General features: G+C 43.2%; 1 protein-coding gene across 1 annotated transcript in view; it reads right to left on the bottom strand.

The window, feature by feature from the left end:
* T265_12500 (hypothetical protein) overlaps positions 1 to 20,708 on the bottom strand; it is a gene marked incomplete at both ends in the record, with an annotated part of 174,272 nt that overhangs the window by 54,294 nt on the left and 99,270 nt on the right. The window contains 7 exons of the mRNA XM_009164024.1: positions 722 to 1,086; positions 6,703 to 8,635; positions 10,777 to 10,866; positions 13,023 to 13,195; positions 14,279 to 14,398; positions 16,126 to 16,313; positions 17,532 to 18,199. Of these exons, the coding sequence (XP_009162288.1) occupies positions 722 to 1,086; positions 6,703 to 8,635; positions 10,777 to 10,866; positions 13,023 to 13,195; positions 14,279 to 14,398; positions 16,126 to 16,313; positions 17,532 to 18,199 (3,537 nt within the window). The remainder of the gene's footprint in view (positions 1 to 721; positions 1,087 to 6,702; positions 8,636 to 10,776; positions 10,867 to 13,022; positions 13,196 to 14,278; positions 14,399 to 16,125; positions 16,314 to 17,531; positions 18,200 to 20,708) is intronic.

Below are 20,708 nucleotides of genomic sequence, written 5' to 3'. Positions count from 1 at the left end.
TTTCGAGAAATACACTCATTTGCACATCGATTCGGTTTTCACGAGAGACTCAACTGAATCTCTCGTTTATGATAATTAGTTGAGCCTTTCGCGAAAACCAAATTGATTTGAAAATGAGTGTATTTCTCGAGAGTAGGTAGGAACTTTTCAAATATCCCTAGTGGTTGACTTTTTGGCTGAGCTTGGTGTTTATTCCTGATATGCATCGTCAACGTTTAAACAGACCGTCTGATGAACCCAATCAAATCACCATTATGCTGCAATACTGCTATTGTGGGAAAGTTGGTCGTCTATTTTCCGCCTAAAAAGTATTTGTTCGGGGCTGTACTCATGTGATAGTTTCTTGAGATGATATTTTCGGGTGTTTCAGGGAGAGTACTGAGTTCTAGGATGAATTAAACTCCTCCGACCAATACGAACCATTCCCATATGCTCGAGTGCGTCAGTCAGAAAGCTAAATACATCATAACTAGTAATTGTGATCGTGGTTCTCTAGGCCTGCAAACCCAGCATTTTCAAGAACATAAAATAAGATCGAACGACACTAATTTGAAACGGTTACGAACAAGTAAGAGTCAGGCAACTAGATACATACTACTCAAAAGAGACTACATTCCTGTACAAAGACTCGATTGCTTTTGGAGGCAGATGCATTCACTGGCATGACATATCAGTGCAAAAAATGAACGGAAAAAACCTTGCCTGATAGACAACCCCTTACCTGCTCGAACGTTCAGTCGTATAGGTCGACTTGGAGGGGACCGTTGTCCATCAATAAGCGCCACAATGCGACATGAAATGTCATGATCTAGATAGTGGCAATCTTGTAAGAGAGCTTTGGCGTTCAAGTCTCCCTGAATTTCTTCCACAGCTGGGGACCAATCACCAGCGTACCCACCCCGGACCTCTACCGTGAAACTAACTCGTTCCGAGTAGTCAACGGAGCCAGAGCGGCATAGACTTCGCTTTCTTCCCCATGTGTTGGGTTGATCGTGCTTCAAAGCGTCGATTGCTGCGTCACCCAAACGCCAGCGTAACTGAAACTCAGTTGGTCCCAGGATAACGTATCGCACATCTTCTATGCAACTAAGAAAAATATGAGAATCTGGTAAATCCAGCTTATCTGGTATATGGCAATGGCTTAGCAATAGCATAACATCATTGACTGTATTCAGCTGGATGTGTAAGGGACCGTTTCAAATGTTCGTATGGATTTCAAAGGCATGGAGAGTGTAAAGTTAGCACAGCGGTAAATAGGCAAGAATACTTCTCATTACACCTACACGCCGGTCATATATCCAGTGCAGAATGAACAAAGTTCATTGTATCCGGATAGAAAACAGACATTTGTAATGAACCTAGTGGGATGATCCGCAAGTCCCCTGATAGCACTGAATTTAAGTTTCCCTCTTATCTGCAGAAGGCCAACAAACCCTGGAAATAGTAAATAAATTCTTTCACGTTTCAGAATCTCTTATTGCTTGCATAGCGATACTCCAAAGCTCTCATGACTCATATACATCGACTATTAAGGTTCACTTGATAACTTCAAAAAGCAAAGCGTGGGAAGATTATACTACTAGTCTACTGCTCCTCAATAGCAAATGTTACATGCTTGGTGATTTGTTTGACCAGCTATAATTCTTCTGATGTGTACAAGCCTGTGCCTGCGTTTTGAACAGCCAAACTTTAGCAGCACCCACCAACGCTGATCGAAGGGTAACTCCATTAGGATAATCTAACCAATCCCATAAAATCCTTTTTTTTGTATTCTATGCGGCATACCAGCGAAGAATGCACCAGCCCATTCAGTGGGGTTGAATTGTGATTGTTCTTGGACTCTATTCATTTCCCTTGGTGCCAAATCAGGTTGCAGGATTTAGAAATGGTTCCGCACTTGTTGATCGCATATTATGCAAAGGTTTCATCGTCATATTCGATTGTGGCAAAAAAAAGTGGAATTCATGGCATAATATCTGTCCGTGTGCGGTATTGCAATAGATGTATATATCAAGAAACTGAGACATCATCCAAAGCGAAGCAAACTTCAATTACGCTCCAAGGCTATCCATGTAAAAGCCAACTGTTGAAAAATGACCTTTCGGATTGTTTTCTATTTATTTGGCTTCAAGCAGGACCCAGTTCTAGGTGCAGTTTACTGTTCCATGTGAGCTGAACCCGCTGTGAGTAATAATACCATTCTCATGAGCCAATCCCGCATATGCACACTAATGTCCTTATCATCCCACCAGATGAAAAAATAATTCCTTTTGGCTATTCATTAGCAGTGGGCTTCGTTTGACCTAACCCAACACCCTAAACTTTGAAAACACACGTATTAGACAATCAGGTTGGCCAGCCGTTTATTTAAGGCAGTCACCAAACTCCGCCACTGGTATCAACTACTGAGATCGTTGATTGCCAGTCAGTATCCGCTTGGATTAACCCAGTAGCAGAATTTTCTTTTGGATATGGCCAACTGGCGAGTGCTATCATTAGTCCACAATACTCAAGACTTTACTCTCCCTCCAATGAGATGTTCCCCCCTGAATACTGACTATATAATTCATATGGAGGAGCTTTCGAATCCGTCCGCAGAAGACCTCTTCGTTGCAAAGCAGACTTATCCGAAGGATTCTGGGACAACCACGAGTATCAGGTACGCTTCGCAATTAAATGCAACAGAACGAACTTAGATGCTCGGAGCGAAAAGACACAATAATGTGAACGGAGTTTGTATGGTTAGAAACAGCGCGAACAACAGCGGCACAGACAATGACAACAATAAGACAGCGATACTAACCGAAATTGGAACGTTTCCCGAATACAGTTGCCTATCGGTTTGAAAGAAATTAGAGAAAGACAATTTTATACTCAGAGATTTGCATGTATAACTAACTAACGGTAATTAACCTCGCTTTCTGCCACGCGAAACAGTCGGCAAAAGACGTCATAAAATCAACAGCGGTTTTACTAATAACCTAAACTTCTTTGGGATTATTCGTTGTGCCTGACCATATTTTAATTATATTAATATCTAGGTGTGTTCACAGGGAATCGGGCTTCAATTTCACAGATTAACACACGGATTCCGTAAATAGATTTTGAATATTCAACGTAGGTCCCGTCAGACGAAGTTAACCTGTGCGGAGAAGCCCAGAGGTAGTGCACGGTTGTCTTATTCGGAATGGGAATGACCAGTCACGTACAACTCACCAATTTCATGCTGATGGCGTTCAAACCATAGTGCTTCAGCTATTAGTTTTGCATACAGGGCTGATAAAAATAAGCATTCGATGCTACCAGTAAAAGATGAGATTTATACAAATACTGATATTTACCTGGTTTGAGATGTACCATCGCACCACAGGCATGGAACAAGTTAGAGGAAAATTAAAAGGAAATATGTTGATATCGGGAAAAGATCAATCAGGTTAGCACTTAAGCAATCATCTTTTTCGAAGCTGATGTTTGAAATCCAACATTCTTGTCTTGTCCTGCATCTAAGGCAATTTTATAACTTTCCACCCTGGCTTGTTTTATTATCACTGGTGTAACGGGGATACTACTGATGAGGCATGCGAGTAGTGTCTTCTCGTAAATCCGCTGCATGTTTTTTGAAAAGCGAGATCTATTACGGAATTTGTGGAATCGCTTTGTAGCATTTCCTTGCATTGGGGTAACAGTCAATGAATATCCAGGAAACTTCGGGAACACGCGTTCAAGGAGAAGATGAATATTTAGTTTTGTAAACAAGATGCTCCCCTATCCAACAGTCTGTAACTGTTCAGTTGGTGAAAATGAACAACTCCGCAGCGAAAGCCCTCTTTCTTTCACTGGTATGGTACACACACATACCCGAAAATAGTTAAATTCGAATTCGACCACGGCCTCCATCAGTTAGCACCATGGAGTCACAACTTTTACATGAATCAAACCAGTGATTCCAGGACTTCCAACGGCCTCATAACATACCAAGAGTTAGGGCTCAGTTATCACATCTTCCCATTCTCATACAGTTGCGTAAACAGGTTCATTATGCTTGCAAGCAAATTACTGATTAGTCGCCGTCTCCTTTGTTATTTGGATGAGTCATTCTGATTTGAATGGACAGGTGAGTCATTGATCGGGACTCGACACTGCTGCAGGTATGCGTAAAGCTATACTGATGTGACCGGTTTTGACAGTCTGACTGGAGTTTTTTGTCAAATTCGGCAAACTACTGATTGCAGCCCGGGATCGAACCCCGAACAGCGTGCCACCTGAAATATTGAGAAGAAGCATCACATGCACATCAGTTGGTTCCACGGTCATTTGTCTACATTTGCTGTCAAAGCCAATAGTCTAGCTCCTAATATAAAAAGATGTTTGGGATGAAAACATTCCTAACTCTGCAATATTCCACGAGGACATTCTGACTTGATCAAAGTTATCACCATAGAACGTTGGGCAAATAAGAAACCAATCGACTAATTTCAAAAGTACTTGCCTCAATCCAGCTAGAAGTGCCAAAATTATCTGCTGGAACAGGGCACGTCCCTAATCACAACAACAAAACGGAGGCTTTAGCTATATAACGGACCCTGGAGACACCGGTAAACGCGGGGTTTCAGTCCCTTCCACACCATACATAAAAACTTGGTACAGGCAATTCCTGCCTTATAAACTAATAAGCCTACTTTCAGACTCGCTATCAGGTAGGCACCATCATTACGGCTAATGCCAACCGACTTTTTTTTATGAACCAAGCAGGGAAGGTTACACGTGCTACGTCGAACTCAGAAGGGAGGTGGTTATCTGGATTGCAGTGAGATTTGCTGGATTTCACTTAAGAACGTTCAGCCGTTATACAATTCGCTTCTTTTAGACAATCGTGGTGCACCACTAGTTTGTCGCCATCGAGATGAAATTGCTGCTACTAATGTTTTGGACAATAGATGGAATGCTTATAAGTGTTTTAGGGTCCGGAGCCTTAAGTCCCGTAGACAGATGGCCGAGTGGTTCCACGTGTCACTGTCGTTTTGTCAACTTATGTCCAACAAGCTCGGTAAGGATGAAGAAAGAAAAACTGGCTGTAGATGACTGTTTGGTTACCTTTGGAGTCAAATTTGACGACCGATTTACAGAATACAGACAGCGTGGAAGGCGCTTGTTTCTCACTTCACTGCGCCACCGCATAGAACACGCATTGATCGCTCGAACTCACTTCCTCACCGTTATTCGCAGCTTGAGCCTGGACGTGTCACGAATGCACAGACTCAGTCAGTCACAGCCTACACATGAATAAACGCACTTGCGTTCAAGCCACCTAGCCAAAATTGCCCAGCAAAATCGTTTGACTGCTTGTGTTGGTAGCTGATTTGTATCGCACTCTGTCCAGTCGATCTTGTTTCTCATTCTCACAGTGGGTGGAAAAGGGACAATACCATAAATTCAGTCAGCATTTACAATCGGTAAAGTTCACCTGGTTCTTCTGAAGTACTCATTGATGCATCAATTTGGTTTTAAAGGAAGACACAACTGATTCCCAACTGAATCCCTCGTTTTTTATGTCATTCCATGGAATGTGCTGCCGATTTCATTTGCAAGACGAAATATCTTGAAAATTTCCCAAGTCTCTTCATACTGTCAACAAATTACGTTCTTTGGAATATCGCTATAAACAAAACGGTAGTTTCAATGCCTTTCCTTTGGGTTAAACTGATCGGGAACGCAAGGAAAGGAAACTTTTTGAAGCTACCTAAACGTGTGCAACTCTGATCACTTTTGGTCAGAAGCGATTTTGACCGCCTGTCAGTTCGACGGTGAAGTGGTTGCTAATGTCTGACGATAAGTAATCAGTAAGGCCTCACGACGGAATTTGATCCCTGTGAATCTGTGAAAAATGCATAACAGTCGTAAGTTTGCTTGAGTCCACACCTCGACTGAGTGGTTTTATTGTCTTACTCAATATTTTATGAATATGGTCAACGCAATTTCTTGATCTCTGTTTGGCTGAACCCACTGCATACCAAATGCTGTGGATGACTAGGTGTTGCTCTGGCGGGTAAATTCTGTCAGCATTGTTATAGAGTTAGATTATTCTGGTAGAGTAAAGCACTAATTTAGCTCACTCTCTCAGTTATCCTATGCTTAGATGCTCAGTAGTCCTTAGACGGAACACAGATTCATTCACCCAGGCAGTCAGATCACATCATGTGACGCTGACTTGTAAGTCGAGCGGAAGTTTTGTCAGAGGAAGGCGTCCCACTTTTTTGACGCATTGTTCTTGGTTCGGGATGCTGAGTCTCAGTAGAAGCAGAAACAGGATTACAGTTCTTACAAGATTTTCAGCACAGGTAAACCCAGCAACGAGTTCGCCAAATCGTGAGTAACTCTTTTTTGATGCCATCCTTCAAAAAACATCTTCCCTGAGGTGTGTGGACCTAGTCAAGTGTAGCCACAGCTTCGATAAAATATGTAGACATGCGCCACAGCTTGAGATGGCCGAGTAAACTACGAATCGATCGATAAGCTTGAAAGCAATATCAGAAAGATTAAGGTTTTCATCTTAAATGGTTTAAATGCAATTAAGGTTATCTTTCCTCCTCAATAACAATCTAGGGAAAATTTCTTTTATAGAACCTCCATGAGAACGGATCAAAATGGATTTCAATTAGCCGAAACAAAAGTCATTTAATTCGAGTTTGACTTATCACTTACCCCTCCAGAGCCGAATAGAGTATTGGAGTCCGAATAGGCGGTGATGTCACAGATGAACCTTCACCAAAGCGATTGATTGGCGTGATACGGTATATCAATGCCAGACCAGGTTCTGCCTTCCTGTCCACAGCACTTGTTGTCCCTCCATAAACTTCTGCGACCTGGCGCCATGGTGACAGTTCACTGAGGGTTGACCGGGCTTCAATGCGGTACCGTAAATCAAGCGGTGGATTAGCTAGCTCTCTAGCTTCGACAAGTTCAGATGATGGTGAAAGTTCAACTAGTAGAGGGTGTTGGTTTGCCGGTTTCCAGGTTATGTGATTTTCGGCCGAAATGGTCGAGTCATTCACGGGCACGCACTGGATTGTAAGGTCTGTGGGCGCTGCAGGAACCAGTTCACTGAGTGGTGGAATCCTGATCCGATTGTAACCATCGACCCACATGGAGCATGTTTCTGTTTCGTTCAGTGCTAACAGCCGATAAATTTGTTCCTCCTTATCCGGCCTTGTATCAAGGATAAAATCCTCACCATAAATCACAGCAGCATCAAGACTAGCCAATTTCCAATCTGTTTGGTTTGTGTTCGGACTGTCCATGGGTGAGCTAGGTTTCGCAGTATATTTTTCAATTCGGTATCTACCATGCGGTTCAGGTGGTTGATCACCTGAGGCTTTCGGTAAGCCCGTGAGTGTGAATTTTTCCCAACTCAGTCCAATTCCTTCTGTGGTACTGAGCGAGCTGATACGTATTAGTAATCTTGAGCACCGATCATTGGCAGACATTACTGGCAACTGGTCCAGTTCTTGTAACACGTCCGTGATCTGCGAAAGTTGCATAGAATCCTTGTCCATTACGGTGCTGTTTTTATATAGTTGCCCGCGGAATAACTGCGAAGCGACCAAACGGCAGGGTTTTGTTGGTCCGCTTTCGCCGTACTTGTTCCAGCAGAATAAGCGAAGTTCAATGGCTTGACTGTTTAGTGCAACAAGACTTCTTGAATCCTTCATGCGCTTAGCATCGTCCTGTAAAGCCAGAACAAGATCTGTAGGAAGACGAAATCCTGCATCGGGGTCCGTCAAGTCATCTGCAAGGGCTTGCCACATTCCAGATCTCCCCCGTCGCCATTCCAGTCGGTACATTGGTTCTAGACCTCTAACACATGATGAGCAGAACTCCGGCATATATGCTGGCTTCCAGTGCACAGTCACCCCCAGCGGTTGCATTTCATATGTGGGACCATCGTCTGACACTGGTCGATTTAAAGATACCCAAGGTGGATTGAAGTCCAAATTCGGAGCTAGTGTATTTGGGTCCAAATGGGCTAAACCGATTGGTGTCGGACTTGACTCGCCAAAGCGGTTAGCCGCCACTACACGAATCGCAGTGCTTGCACCTGGACGCAAGTGATACGTGTAACACTGATTCTTTAGGTTCGTGGCCACGCGTCTCCACTCTGATTGTGCCCCCTCACGAACTTCGACAGCATACCACACCTGACCGAGCATTGCACTTGGACTGATCACGTGCTCCGCCAGTAGCGTATGTTCCATAATGGATGCTGTGGCCTTGGGCCATTTGATTAGGACAGAAGCAGCCTCCTCAAACTCAATATCTGGTTTTACCTGTGGCATTGTTGGGATACAAGCTCGAGCTGGGATTCGAACTGGTGGTGTTGAGGCTGGTCCAGTACCGAATTCGTTCTCTCCAACAACACGAAGTTGAACTGGTTCCAGTGGGGATGCCAATTCCTCTGAAATTGAGGCATGCGTCTCGCGTAAACTTGTGATGATTGGTTTCCACCATTTTCCACCATCCTTGCTCAATTCCACAATGTAAGTTACACCTTCGTCCGACTGTATAGGCTTCCAGCGGAGATCAATATTGGAGACACTCACTGAAGCTAAAGCGACCTCTGGAGCAGTACGAGGTAACGCTGAAAGAAAGAGGTTGGGAACGATTTGGGGTTAGATTTCCACCTGCTTATTACTAAATTGTCTTGCACAGCTTAAAGCATTCTTCATTTGGTAGATTTTCACGAACAGTGTGTAAGATACAGCAGGAATTTTACCAAATNGTGTAAGATACAGGAGTAATCTTACCAAATATTTTCCGCCTGCTCCTTCAAAAATCCTACCAATCATCTGAGTTGGTAGTGTGCAATTCTACATGGTATGTGTGTTACCTATTCTCCACAATTTTGATGAAAATAGTGTGAGAATGCTCGGCCAACCAGGTCTAGTGTCAGTTCTTGAAACGAACTCACACAGCTGTCTCATAGAAGAGGAAGACTCTGGAGTATAGAATTTCAACCATCTTGGTATTACTGGCTTCAACATCCACGGTTCTTGCAAGACAGAATGGGTGTAGATTTATGAGGATGTTACTATTACCTGCCAGAGTTATTCGTTATTCTTCTCAGGACGCATACGCATTCGTGACCTACTGTTTTCGCTGTCCTCGATGGATGTCATTCAATGGATGAGTTCCGAATCCGATCTGGATTGAGGATCGTGCAAACGCAGTGCACTATATCCGTGTTTGCCGCATGGAGATTGTAGTAGCTGCTTCGGTGTGTCCGAGATGTAGGGCGTGTGCGTGTCCGTTTGTCGTCCCGCCATCGATCTGACGTGTGACTTGAGTGGCTGATTGGATGCGTGTCCGATTGGTTGGCTCGCGTGAGCGCTGTGGGTTGACTGGATATGTGACTCAGTTGTTTTGCTTACCTGCCACGAAAGCGGACCATTTGGCCGCGTTTACCCAATACACCCGTGTCCGTACTTACGTGTTCTGACTTCCTGTGAAGTACAATAAAGATGATCCAACGACCATGGTACAGTAGGATGCCCCTTGTCTACACTGAATGATTTTTGAGTCTGTATTATGGCGAGTGAATTTTGACACACAATCATTCTGCAAAATGTTCTACGGGGTGAGAAATCCTACCACCGAATCTTCAGTGTAACCTTCAGGGCGTTTCTGTGGACAAAAATCCCTTGGAAACATAAGAGGAATGATTAATCTACCCAAAGAATGCATTTATGATATTAGAGAAAACCGAAAACTTAGTTATTGGTCGCTGCATTTTACTGCTAAATAGATGCATAGACCGGGATGTATAGGGCAATTCTTATCATTTGATTGATACCGAATTGGTATGCAAATAAGTGTATTCCGCTAATTTCGTGCAATTTGGGTTCAAGTAAAACATAAGTTGCCGGAAACTCGAGAACTGAGCCTACCTGATGAGTATCACGAAACGTGAATCCAACCTTGGACTCTCGGAAAGTTTCCAGGAGCCCTGTGAGACTAATGCCGTAAGTTCACCTACCCAGACGACATACAAGGAAGCACTTAATGATCAGGAGGATTGGATACGAAACCGACTCGAGCCATTTTGTTCCGAAAGTATGCTATGTGCTTTCAATAAATCCATGTTATTCACCGATTTATTGTTACTTTTGATGAAAAACGTAGATGGTCAACTATGGAGACTAAGTCGGAACATTCAAACGAGCCTTATCTGTGCACGAAGATGCTACCACATTTGGCAACGGAGACAATGATATTTAGTTCAAGTGCATCTGAACCGCATACTCCATATTCTCCATATCTGCAAATGCAGCTATTTTAATCCCATTACAAGGCCCTTGGATCTTGCGCTCTCTTCTAGATCTTCGCGTTCATCAGCGTCCGACGGTCGAATATCAGAGTACTGGAAGCAGAAGCTTTTGCACACGAACACCGCTTCGCGCTGAGCACCACTCGAAGATCCTGTTTATCCCAGGCGCATTTCGAGTTAATAAGATTGTGCGCCGAATTTAGGTAGACAGCCCCGGGCGTACGGTGGTTCCAGTTAGAGCGACACTTGTGCAGTCGTTGTATAGACGGACCTGTTGTAGATGCGCAATCCTGAGCTCACTACAATAGGTGAATTTCGTTTTACTTACAGGAAAGGCATTAAGAAGAATGGACTACACCGAATAAAACATAGGAAAGTACATATGTTTGTTTTCACTTCCTCGATGCGCACAAGTAAATATTGAGGAGATAAGAGTCAAGAAACATAGCACTCACCAGTTCTCTTCGATCCTCCAATTTCTTTGCGTCCTTCAAGAGAACCTGCAGCATCAAACTCGTCCCCCAGAGGTACATAGCGATCAGTGTCTGGTGGGAGTTTTTTGAAGAAGATAACATTTTGATTTTTATTTCAGAATAGTTGGCTGTAGTGATAAAACTCTGTGGCTCTTAAACTGTGGCTCTTAAAATACTCTCGATTCCATCCCTCAAAATGATAGTGATTAGCAGTAGTACGTGGTACGTACGCATTCAACATGGTTGCTATTTAATAGACCTACCTAATGAACGGAAGCCAGGTCTTACCGCCTGATGCTCCAACGAAATGGTCAAAGCGGTTGAACATACGACCACAGTAAGGTTATCTGTACCCTCTAGCAATAGAACCATAGGGTGGGTCAACTTTGGTGTCCTCCAGTTTACGTATTATTTGTGTGGTGAGACAATATTGCATGGGGCTATCACTTAAACCGTCAAATAAAGTAAGTAAATTTGTTGAGGTTGGCGTGCATACCCGTAGGCAACTTTGCCATACACACCATAAGTTGTGTGCACATATTAAAGGGGTGCTTTAGAAAATACCACTGAATATTGTATCAAACGCTAATGCTACTCAGGACCAGCCCACGAAAAATCAATCCGTTGCTGTTACGTATCCTTCAGTGACATTCCGCCATCTGACGAGCTTGTTTGCATATGGAATAGTCTCATCGCGAGCAACGCAATAGCCAGCGAAAAATGAAAAAGTCGTAAAATTGTTACTGGTTTACACCGAAAAACAAATGAATTGTCATTAGCTATTAAAACAGAGACATCTTTTGTTTGCATACGCCGAAAACGTAATCTGAGTTTCAAGCGATCAGCTTTTTTCTTGTTCTCATGTCGTAAAATAATTCAGAGAGTATACAACTTATTGATAGAACTGGAGAAATAGCTTTGAACTTTGGGGCCAAAGGCTACTGCTGAAGAAGTGCAAAGACCGCTTTAGCAGCCCCACTTCGGGAGCATATAAATGAAGTATCTGAATTATTTTTGTGAGACGTCCGCAGTTCACACACGTATTTCTGTCGCAGTCTGCCTTGGGAGGCAATTGTAATTACAGCTACAAGAAAATCTTTTGAAAACTGCTACTCTGTAATGTAATTGCATACAAGAGCCTACGACGATATTCATAACAAACCTGTGTAGTCGCAAATTACAAGCGGTAGGAAGTACATAGCGTTTCTTATTAGTTCTACGATACCAGCCTGTGCGCCAGAGGGCGAGCTAAGTTGAGCGAGCTGTACAAAGGTACATTAAGAACGCTCCGTATTACACTCATCTGTACTGAATACCAAGTGAATATCTTGTTTATGACACTTTTCAACTGAGTGTGCTTCACGAAGGCGTCCTCATGTTTCAATTGATAAGATATTTGCTGTATAGATGTGTGTTTTCATGAAGTAAACCACTTACAAGGTTGATGGAAACACTTAAACAGCCAACGACCGGTTTCGCCTTACTTGAAGCTCGTCAGGTGGGCGCGGTCCACGGTTTTCACTCAACCTAGTATTTCGCTTGAACCCAAAGTGTACGGAATTCTCCAAGTACAACTATTTACACACCACCTTTATTCTAAGGGGAAACTCAATCGAAAAGCGGCTTTTAAAATGAATGTGCACCATTTACCATGAATCTGTATGTACCATGTTTCATTTGGTACCGTACTCGAGATATCTTGAAGGAAAATAAACTGGTGTGTATTTCGTGAATTTCATGTAATTTGTCTTTAAGTGGAGCATAAGGTTGATAAAGACTCTCGGAGTGCGCCTACCTGATGAACCCCAAGAAGTACAAACGTGGTCATGGACTTCCAGCAACCTTGTGAGTAGTTTCTTCCCATAAAACCTTCTGCATTGTTCGCTTGTAAGCCCCCAAAATATCCAGCCTAACAAACTGGGAAGTCCAATCTTCTCGCGAATCATTTATTACTACGTTTAACCACTTGAACAGAAGCAATAGCTGCATGTCTTCGAGAGAGAGAGAGATGTGCGCTCCTCGAGAACAATAATTTATTACATTTTAAAACTACCGGTTAACATTGAACCTTTGAAATTTCGACAGTATGCACTCGTTAAACGGCCAGTGAAATCCCAGTCAACCTATGAATAACTCGTTCCAATTGCAACCATCGATCGTTGAAGCAACTTGTCCGTTGACTAATGACTACCAGCCCAGCCTAGGTGTATCAAAAACACAAAACTCACCATGGACTTGCAGTACACCCTCTGTGTCCACGCGTCCCAAAGCGTTTGTCGCGATGCAACAATATCGTCCACGATCTTCTGGCCTAGCATGTCGAATAGTGAGCGATGGGTTGGCATCGTCGTTGAACAACTTGATTCGATGATCACCCGTCACAATATTACCGTTGTGTTTCCTTACAGATGGACGTATAACAATAGAAAAATTGCATGAGTACTAGAATAAAAAGTAAAACCGGCAGCTAAATAGTTATTCCGTTTTTCATGAGGTAAAGTCAACGCCAAAATTGACAACGTTCTCGTGGCTGCATGCGTACATATAAATTTGCACCGCCTTTGTCGTGAATGCTCTTCTCTAAAACTGACACAGTCTTGTTCATCGTGCGCACAAAATTTAAAATAACAGCAAAGTACATCTACCTGAAGATAAAGGCTATGGAGTACCCACATTTCACCTTTATCTCTGCAGCTGCAATAACAAAAACCATCAATTTTATATTGCAATTAGGAATAAGTAACAATAAATCAGTTGGACGTAGCCAATCGTATGGTGGGTCAATCAGGTCCCCTTCGAGGCGAAGTGACAGCTTGTGTCAAGGTCCTTTGTACGCACCAGCTGTGTCGGTTCGGTCACAGTGAAAGCTAATCATTGTGACCTGACATTGAGGAGTAAATTCTGAACAGCGCCATAGTTTCAGCGAATAGAAAGTTTTTGGTGATCAATGAGACGGGTTTTCGGGTCTCAGATTGAAGGTCCTCGATTGATCGGCTAGTCATCTGACTCAACTGGTGAGGTGACTTTTCTGAAGCACGTCCGCGTAGGCTTGTATCCGTTCTGCTATTTTGTATATCACCGTAACTGCATGGGAGCTGGTAGACAATGCGTGTGGTAGGGGGACTAGGACCAACCCGCGGTTCACATCGGAGATTGACTTGTCTGGTTGGTGAGATTAGGATTAGTTGGACGGCTGGGTACGTAAGACCGGGTACAGTACGTAATTCGTATCGTATGGCTGTGTTTAGGCGATCTCCATTAAACTGCAGTCTGATAGGTAGGCTTTCTTTTTTCAATACGTAGTCAGACTCCCGCTTATGACGTGGCGTCTGTGGACGTTGATAGATTTCTCTGGGTAACCGTTAGAGGTGTATCTTCTTCAAGGGTCAAAACTGCAGATACGTCTGGATCACTATTCCTCCAGGGGATGCCGAATGATTTAGCTTCGTAGAAGATGGAATAGAATTCACAAAGACAGACTTACCACACAATGACTGCTGGCGGTTCTGCCATAACACGTGCAGTAAAGCGTACGCAGTCACCGACATCAACTTCGTAGTCCTGTAGTCGTTTGGTGAACAATGGCTTTAATCCATCAGCAGAACTGAAAGGTCAAGATCGGATTAATATGATGGTGATGATGAATAATGATGATGACCAATCTTGGGGATAAAATTTCGCAAAGTTGGGTGCAGAGCACTTTTCATTTTCAACATAACGATGACAACGAATTGTCTCCGGTTACCGAATCACACTCCACCGCATTGTGAAGCCTATTTAGTGATGTAATATGAAAGACCAGAAATCATTGGCACAAACTATTTGCTACTGGAAAGCAAAGGTCCTCTTGGTGGAAAATACACCGATTTGGTAGAGTAACCCAAACGTTCGAAGTCTTGGAGCTATCCTTAATTCTTCTTACAACTAATGTGCACGTTGAAGTAGTTCCACACTGTATGGTACTCTCCTCTGAGAAATTCATTTTCGAGGAACTGGGTTTTTCGTGAGGGCTGCTGACCAGTTACAATAAAATCTGACCGAATCGGTTTACTAAATGAGGCACCAACCGTTAATTAGATTAATTATCAAAATTTATGAGACTGGAAAATTCTGAACAACATAGCAGCATTTTAGCAAAATGCTAAATGCGTTCATTGTCACACAAAGACTGTGTCGCTGTTTGGTACAAGTCATCAACAGCAACAGCAATTTTAAGCTACTGTCTTTTTGATGCTTCCTAAGGTCTTTTTGCCCGTCAATCCTTTTCGAAACTTTCCCTGTAAACTTTTATCTTTTTTCGTCAATAAATAACTAGTGTTATTCGTACATAATAAATAACAGGCTATTCCAATAACCCACGGTTGCATACGAAATGTTGGAGGATTGACACAGCTTCGAGCGTCAGAATGATCATAAATTCACTACATAACTTGTAATGGGTGTGTTGATACAACCTTCACATGGTTGTTATCGTCCTATTACCTTTATTAAAGGAGTCATACACAAACACTAATTTCAGTCTTCAATCCCAATTTTTCCGACTTGTTGAGAGACTGTATGTTTTAGCCCGAATGTTGATAATGCTCTATTACCGTTTGGGTTCAATTAATGAATCAAACGAAAAGTGCGTAGAACTACATCACTAGGACACTTGTTAGGCAGACTGGAATGCTACAGGAAGATGGCTGACAGGCACTGTTGCATTTTGACTGGTTGTTGGACTTCAGATATCAGCTGCACGCGTGTGGTGTATATCATTCCGAATAACATAGATATCGGTATTCATTTCTGCAACTATGCTTAAAATCCGAGAGGCGTGCAGCTGTTAAATCCTTATTTGGGATTACTAATGTCCACGAGTCTGTGTTGAGTTTTAAGCCCACAGCCTTCCGATAAAGAATTCAAACCCTCTGCCATCCATCCACGGACGTCTCATTAGCTGTCTGACTGCCCTGCAAGGTATAAAACACCACTAATGATTCCATCACACCATATGATTGTTTGCTTGTTCTTCTGACGCAGTCTTCGTAAATATCCCATAGTTCGAAATTACAATCAGGGTTTCATCCTATACAGGAATTCTGCTTGTGAAAGGCACGTCCGTATAGAGTGGAATGAGCCGCGACTGCGTGCATTCTACAACTTCAGGAAGCAAGAAATATACCGAAGCGTGCCGTTCTCCTCGCGACCACTTAGGCTCTGTGGGATAAATTTGAGTACTCTATTTCCAGATCATAGTTCACGCTGATGCCCGAATGTATTTAAACATAGTAAGATACAATCGCTTTGAACCATAACCTCACAAATTGTGTTACAAAAAATTCAACATACGTGAGCTTATAGCTGGAGGTTTTTGCTCTCGATGGCTCCACAATCAGTTCGGTGCTAGTCGTATACAAGTCTTGTTCACCAAAGACACGTAACTCGTATATGCCGGCCAAATCGCGCCGCATTCTTGGAATTGTGAGTGCAAGCAAGTTGTCCGCACGCCATATCGTGTAGTCCGAAGTAAATTCTGGCTGCAATTTTTTTCAGAAATAATAGAACAGTTGGAGTAACTATCATCGCTGTCGTCATGTGATGAGTGTACATGTTCAACGATAAGTTAATTACTCCCAAAATGTTATATAAAGACAAACCATCCTAGGCTTTAGATTAGCAAAAACGCTACGGATTTTCCAGCACTGAGAGCTCACCGTTTGCATTAGGATTGAGTGAACACTTGTAGTTATGCCCTTATGCAGTATCGCCTATAGAATTGGTGGGGCAGATAATCAACTTCCAGGGGTTTGGACTGGAAAACCTGCAGTACCATTTATATGTCCACTTACCTCAGCTAATTAGCTCAAATTGAAATCCCTTTTTTGTCCATCAGACGTTCGCTTATTGAGATACCTGGAATTCACCATTGAAACACTGGGGAAAGACGCATCTGAGAACTCAGTAATAGTTCAGTGAAAAACCGAACCACAAAATTTAACCATCACCAATCCACACCAAATGACCCTTTCCCTAAAATTTCGTTTGCCATTTCGGACTAATCACCTTTAGAGAAATCAGCTGAAACTCCACCACAAAAAAATAGCCGCGTGTACGCCTGTATTACTTCATGTTATGAACTCGACATTTAGTCCACAGCTCTCAGGGAATGGCAGTTGGGATGTTTACTAATGTGGCAGCCTAAAGGGTATAAGTATTCGCAGGATTCACGCGTGTGTGTGACACCTGCGGTTAGTTTTCTGTTGTACTGAGTCCCACTGAGATAGGTGCACTTATGTGCCCGCTATGCGGAAGCCGGCGCGCTAGCTCCGATGTCTGTGTCAACATGAAAGACAACTGACGTTGGTAATTGTAATCATGATTCTTACGTTGGTTCGTGGTTTTCAGAGGTCGTGTACAAATTTCCCCGGCTTCACATTAGCTTCATCAGCTTCGAAGTGAAACCACATTCAACCCTGCGCAAAACTACTGTGTTTTATCAGCTGTACAGGCATCCGTTGGTTTAACCAGTGTTTTCCCCGGGTATCAAAGATTCTATCTACTTCCGGACTTCCTTATTCTGAATGGTATTATTGAAACCCTTGAGGAAGAACCTTTGTTTCCCACAATTTGGGGTCGCATGGTAGAGAGGGAAATACGGATGCAGCTTGCCTAGAACTACTTAGTATTTCCGAATAAAGGTGTCAGAACTGGTTTATTGTACGGTCCAACTGATAGTTCCCTGGAAGGAAACTTACCAGTATTGGCTTTCCGTTCACAAGCCATTCGTGACCAAATATTTCATGATTTCTACCAAGTCGAGCTTCTAGTTTAGCATGTTCTCCCTCTTTGATTGACGTGGACGGCGGTAATTCTCTATCAAAAGCGGACGGTCGACAGTTGGATGGCTGCCATCTTTCCGAGTAGCCCATAGCTTGCGATGTTTGTTGTTTTTTGAGAATAACCAATGGTGGGAACACCAGTGCTTTAGACAAGTCGCCCATAGGAAGATTAGCTGGGACATTATCTTGGATGCGTTTTCGCGCATTGTCTGAAAAGCGTATACTGTATATTCCTTCATGCTCCGGCTGGATGTTTGGAATAACCAGGGAAACGTGCCCTTGGTTTGGATCTGTATCAACTCGCACCAGTGGTCCCGCACTACTGACCGCCTTCCCATCTACCAACCACTGAAAGTCATTTTCATCGTAGTCTAGACCAAACGTTGGAAATCGTGCGACGAGCTCCACATTCGAACCCTCAATAATTGGTGTGGATAGGTCGGTGCATCGCAGTTTCTCAAATTCGAATGGGATAGTGGCTGGTATGTCCTTCGAACGCTTCACCTTGTCACGGGCACGCTTCTTGAGCTTAACGGGGACGTCCACAGTTGCCAAAGGTCCAAGTGCTTCATCTGCATTGCCCTCTGAAACGGACGGTGTCAATAATAAAAGCTTGTAAGAGGACGCATAAGGATGTTATGGAAGGAAACGTGAATTCCTTTATACACTAACATGCACATGCTCATGCTCTACGACTAGCATGTGTGGAATTGTGACATAATGGATGATGACAGCAAAGGCAATAAAATAAGTGCACTCCTGGTCGATACAAGTCAGCATGCATCGTGCCATTGGAACAAACTTCCCTGGGATCCAATGTGATGATCGACCGAAGTCAGGAGTTGATTCATCTAGCACTTATGGCTGAACGAATGGTTCTCGTACATTGTTTTGCATCACAATTATCTTTCTCTAGTTGTGCAAATGATCTCGTGGTTTAAAACATCCTCTGGGAACAAACGGTACCTCGCGGATTTAGCACAACGCGTTTCTAAGAGAGGAATGAATGAAAACAGCAGGTGTTCTATGCGAACAGCCACTTATCTTAGTCCCAACTGGACCAACTTTGTCCCAAGCGCTAGGATATCAGACAACTATTGCAAAGGAGAAATCTATTCGCCCAATAGTAGAGCTCTGATGAAAACATGTGTGCACAGCTGCCCTTGATCGTGACAGCTGTGTGCGACTGTGAGAGTGTGGAGCCATCTCTCTCAGTTGGTCTACCAGATGGACAAAAATGGGGGAGCTATGTTGAGTGTGAAGCAGGCATTCCGCCATCCACCTCAGAAAACGGGCTTAGCTACCATGAACTGTCTATGCTATGCCATGTTTATGCTATCTGTATTGTGATGCAGGCGACTGGCACGCGACTGTTCGGTTCTCTCAATCGTGTGATGGACTGGTGGCAAAAGACGACAGATGAAATCAATGAATAGCGTGGCTGGTGCAATTCGAACTTGGGCAACAAACCACACTGTCTTTGACAGATGGGGATGAACGTTGATCTAATGAGTTGGCGAATTAAGTACAAACTGAACCGCCACATGCAACATATACGAATGAGCGACCGATTTTAGTCGACATGGAACACTCGGGAAGGTCCGCACCTGTCAAGTAAACATTGAAATTCGTAAACCTATTTACGAAGACTGGCAGTTCGCACACTTGCACTCCAGGTTGTCATATTTCGGAATCGTGATTCCCTACAGTTTAGAGAAGTATACAGCGAGCATTCCAGCCTATTCCTTCAGAATGTATTCAATCCAATGCATGACTTGAAAATTGCGCAGATAAATGGTTTAACCAAGTGCACCAGAACCACTGTTGGTTATCCTCCCCTTAGCCTGATCAATAATGCCTAGTACTAACCGAATAACGCTTGGTAAAACAGGCTCTTTTGGTCAGCACGGACGAGCAAAAATTGCACGCACAGATAACTCCAAAAGTGAGCCTGGCCGTAAAATATTGTGCTATTCGATTTGATCAAACCAGCTTTAAAATATTATGATGAGTTACTCAGTAGTGTTCATTGCAGCGACAGGATAAAGCAAGGTCAATCAGTGGCTTTGAAAATCCTTGAAGTTTTTGCGATGACCATTCGCGCCTTGAAAACAGTGTTGCTCTGTTAGTTCCTATCCAACTACATCTGGACACGACCACGGTGTCCATTGTATGCACTCTTGGTTTGGGTCGTTGTTCCATGTAGAGCACCCTATTCTACTTTCGCTCTACTTGGTTTCGCTTTAAAAGACAACCACTATAACGTGATTCTGGGCCACGAGTAGAAGAAAATGAGGTATTTTATCCCCGCTCCTCCAAAAAAGATAGCTTTAAGTGGCAATATAATGGAAAGGCATTCTTTGCCAGATGGCGCTGTGGGTCAAAGCTTCGTGACATAAAAACCCTAGCAAAGCATTTGTCACCCCGATTAAACTGACTTAGACTTTTCTTCCAAAAATTTATTTCCCACGTAACGTGTCCGGTTCATTAGTTTGACGGGAATGATCAAAATTAGCTGCTGCTTTACAATGCACTTGTTACCTACATGATCGAAGAAGATCGAACGATGCATTGGTACACATGTATCTTCACCGACACCTTTAGATGGAAACTTGGCTCGGATCCGGGCACCTACTGAAAAGTGCTATTCTTGCGTATTATCCAGACAGTCCATCGACGAACTGCATATCCCTATGAGGTCTAAAAGTCTTCTGAAATTGTGAAAAGTTAGAATAATTACCTATGGTTCAAAAGCCGCTCAAACAATGACAACAACTTTAAAGCAGACACCTACCACATTAGCATTCCAATACCGATGGAATTGGTGCTTACACCATTGTGTAGTTGGTGGTTTACACGGATGACACATTGAGGCCCCTCACATTTGGCTGGTGATCCAATATGCATTCAAAGTTCTACTGCTTCAGCCCAAGCAAATATATGCGTTACATGCAGTGGAGCCTCTGTTTGACAATGAATTCGTTAGCGATCGTCATGCATCCGTTCTCAGTGGACTGGATAGCAAGTACATCTAGTAAATTTGGTCAACAGGCAAATATAACCTTTTTTCGAGAACAACTGCGGGAATAACCG

This window comes from Opisthorchis viverrini (genome assembly GCF_000715545.1).
Source record: "Opisthorchis viverrini unplaced genomic scaffold opera_v5_2, whole genome shotgun sequence".
In the NCBI taxonomy this organism is placed as follows: domain Eukaryota; kingdom Metazoa; phylum Platyhelminthes; class Trematoda; order Opisthorchiida; family Opisthorchiidae; genus Opisthorchis; species Opisthorchis viverrini.
This window is presented reverse-complemented; position numbering and strand designations above follow the sequence as displayed.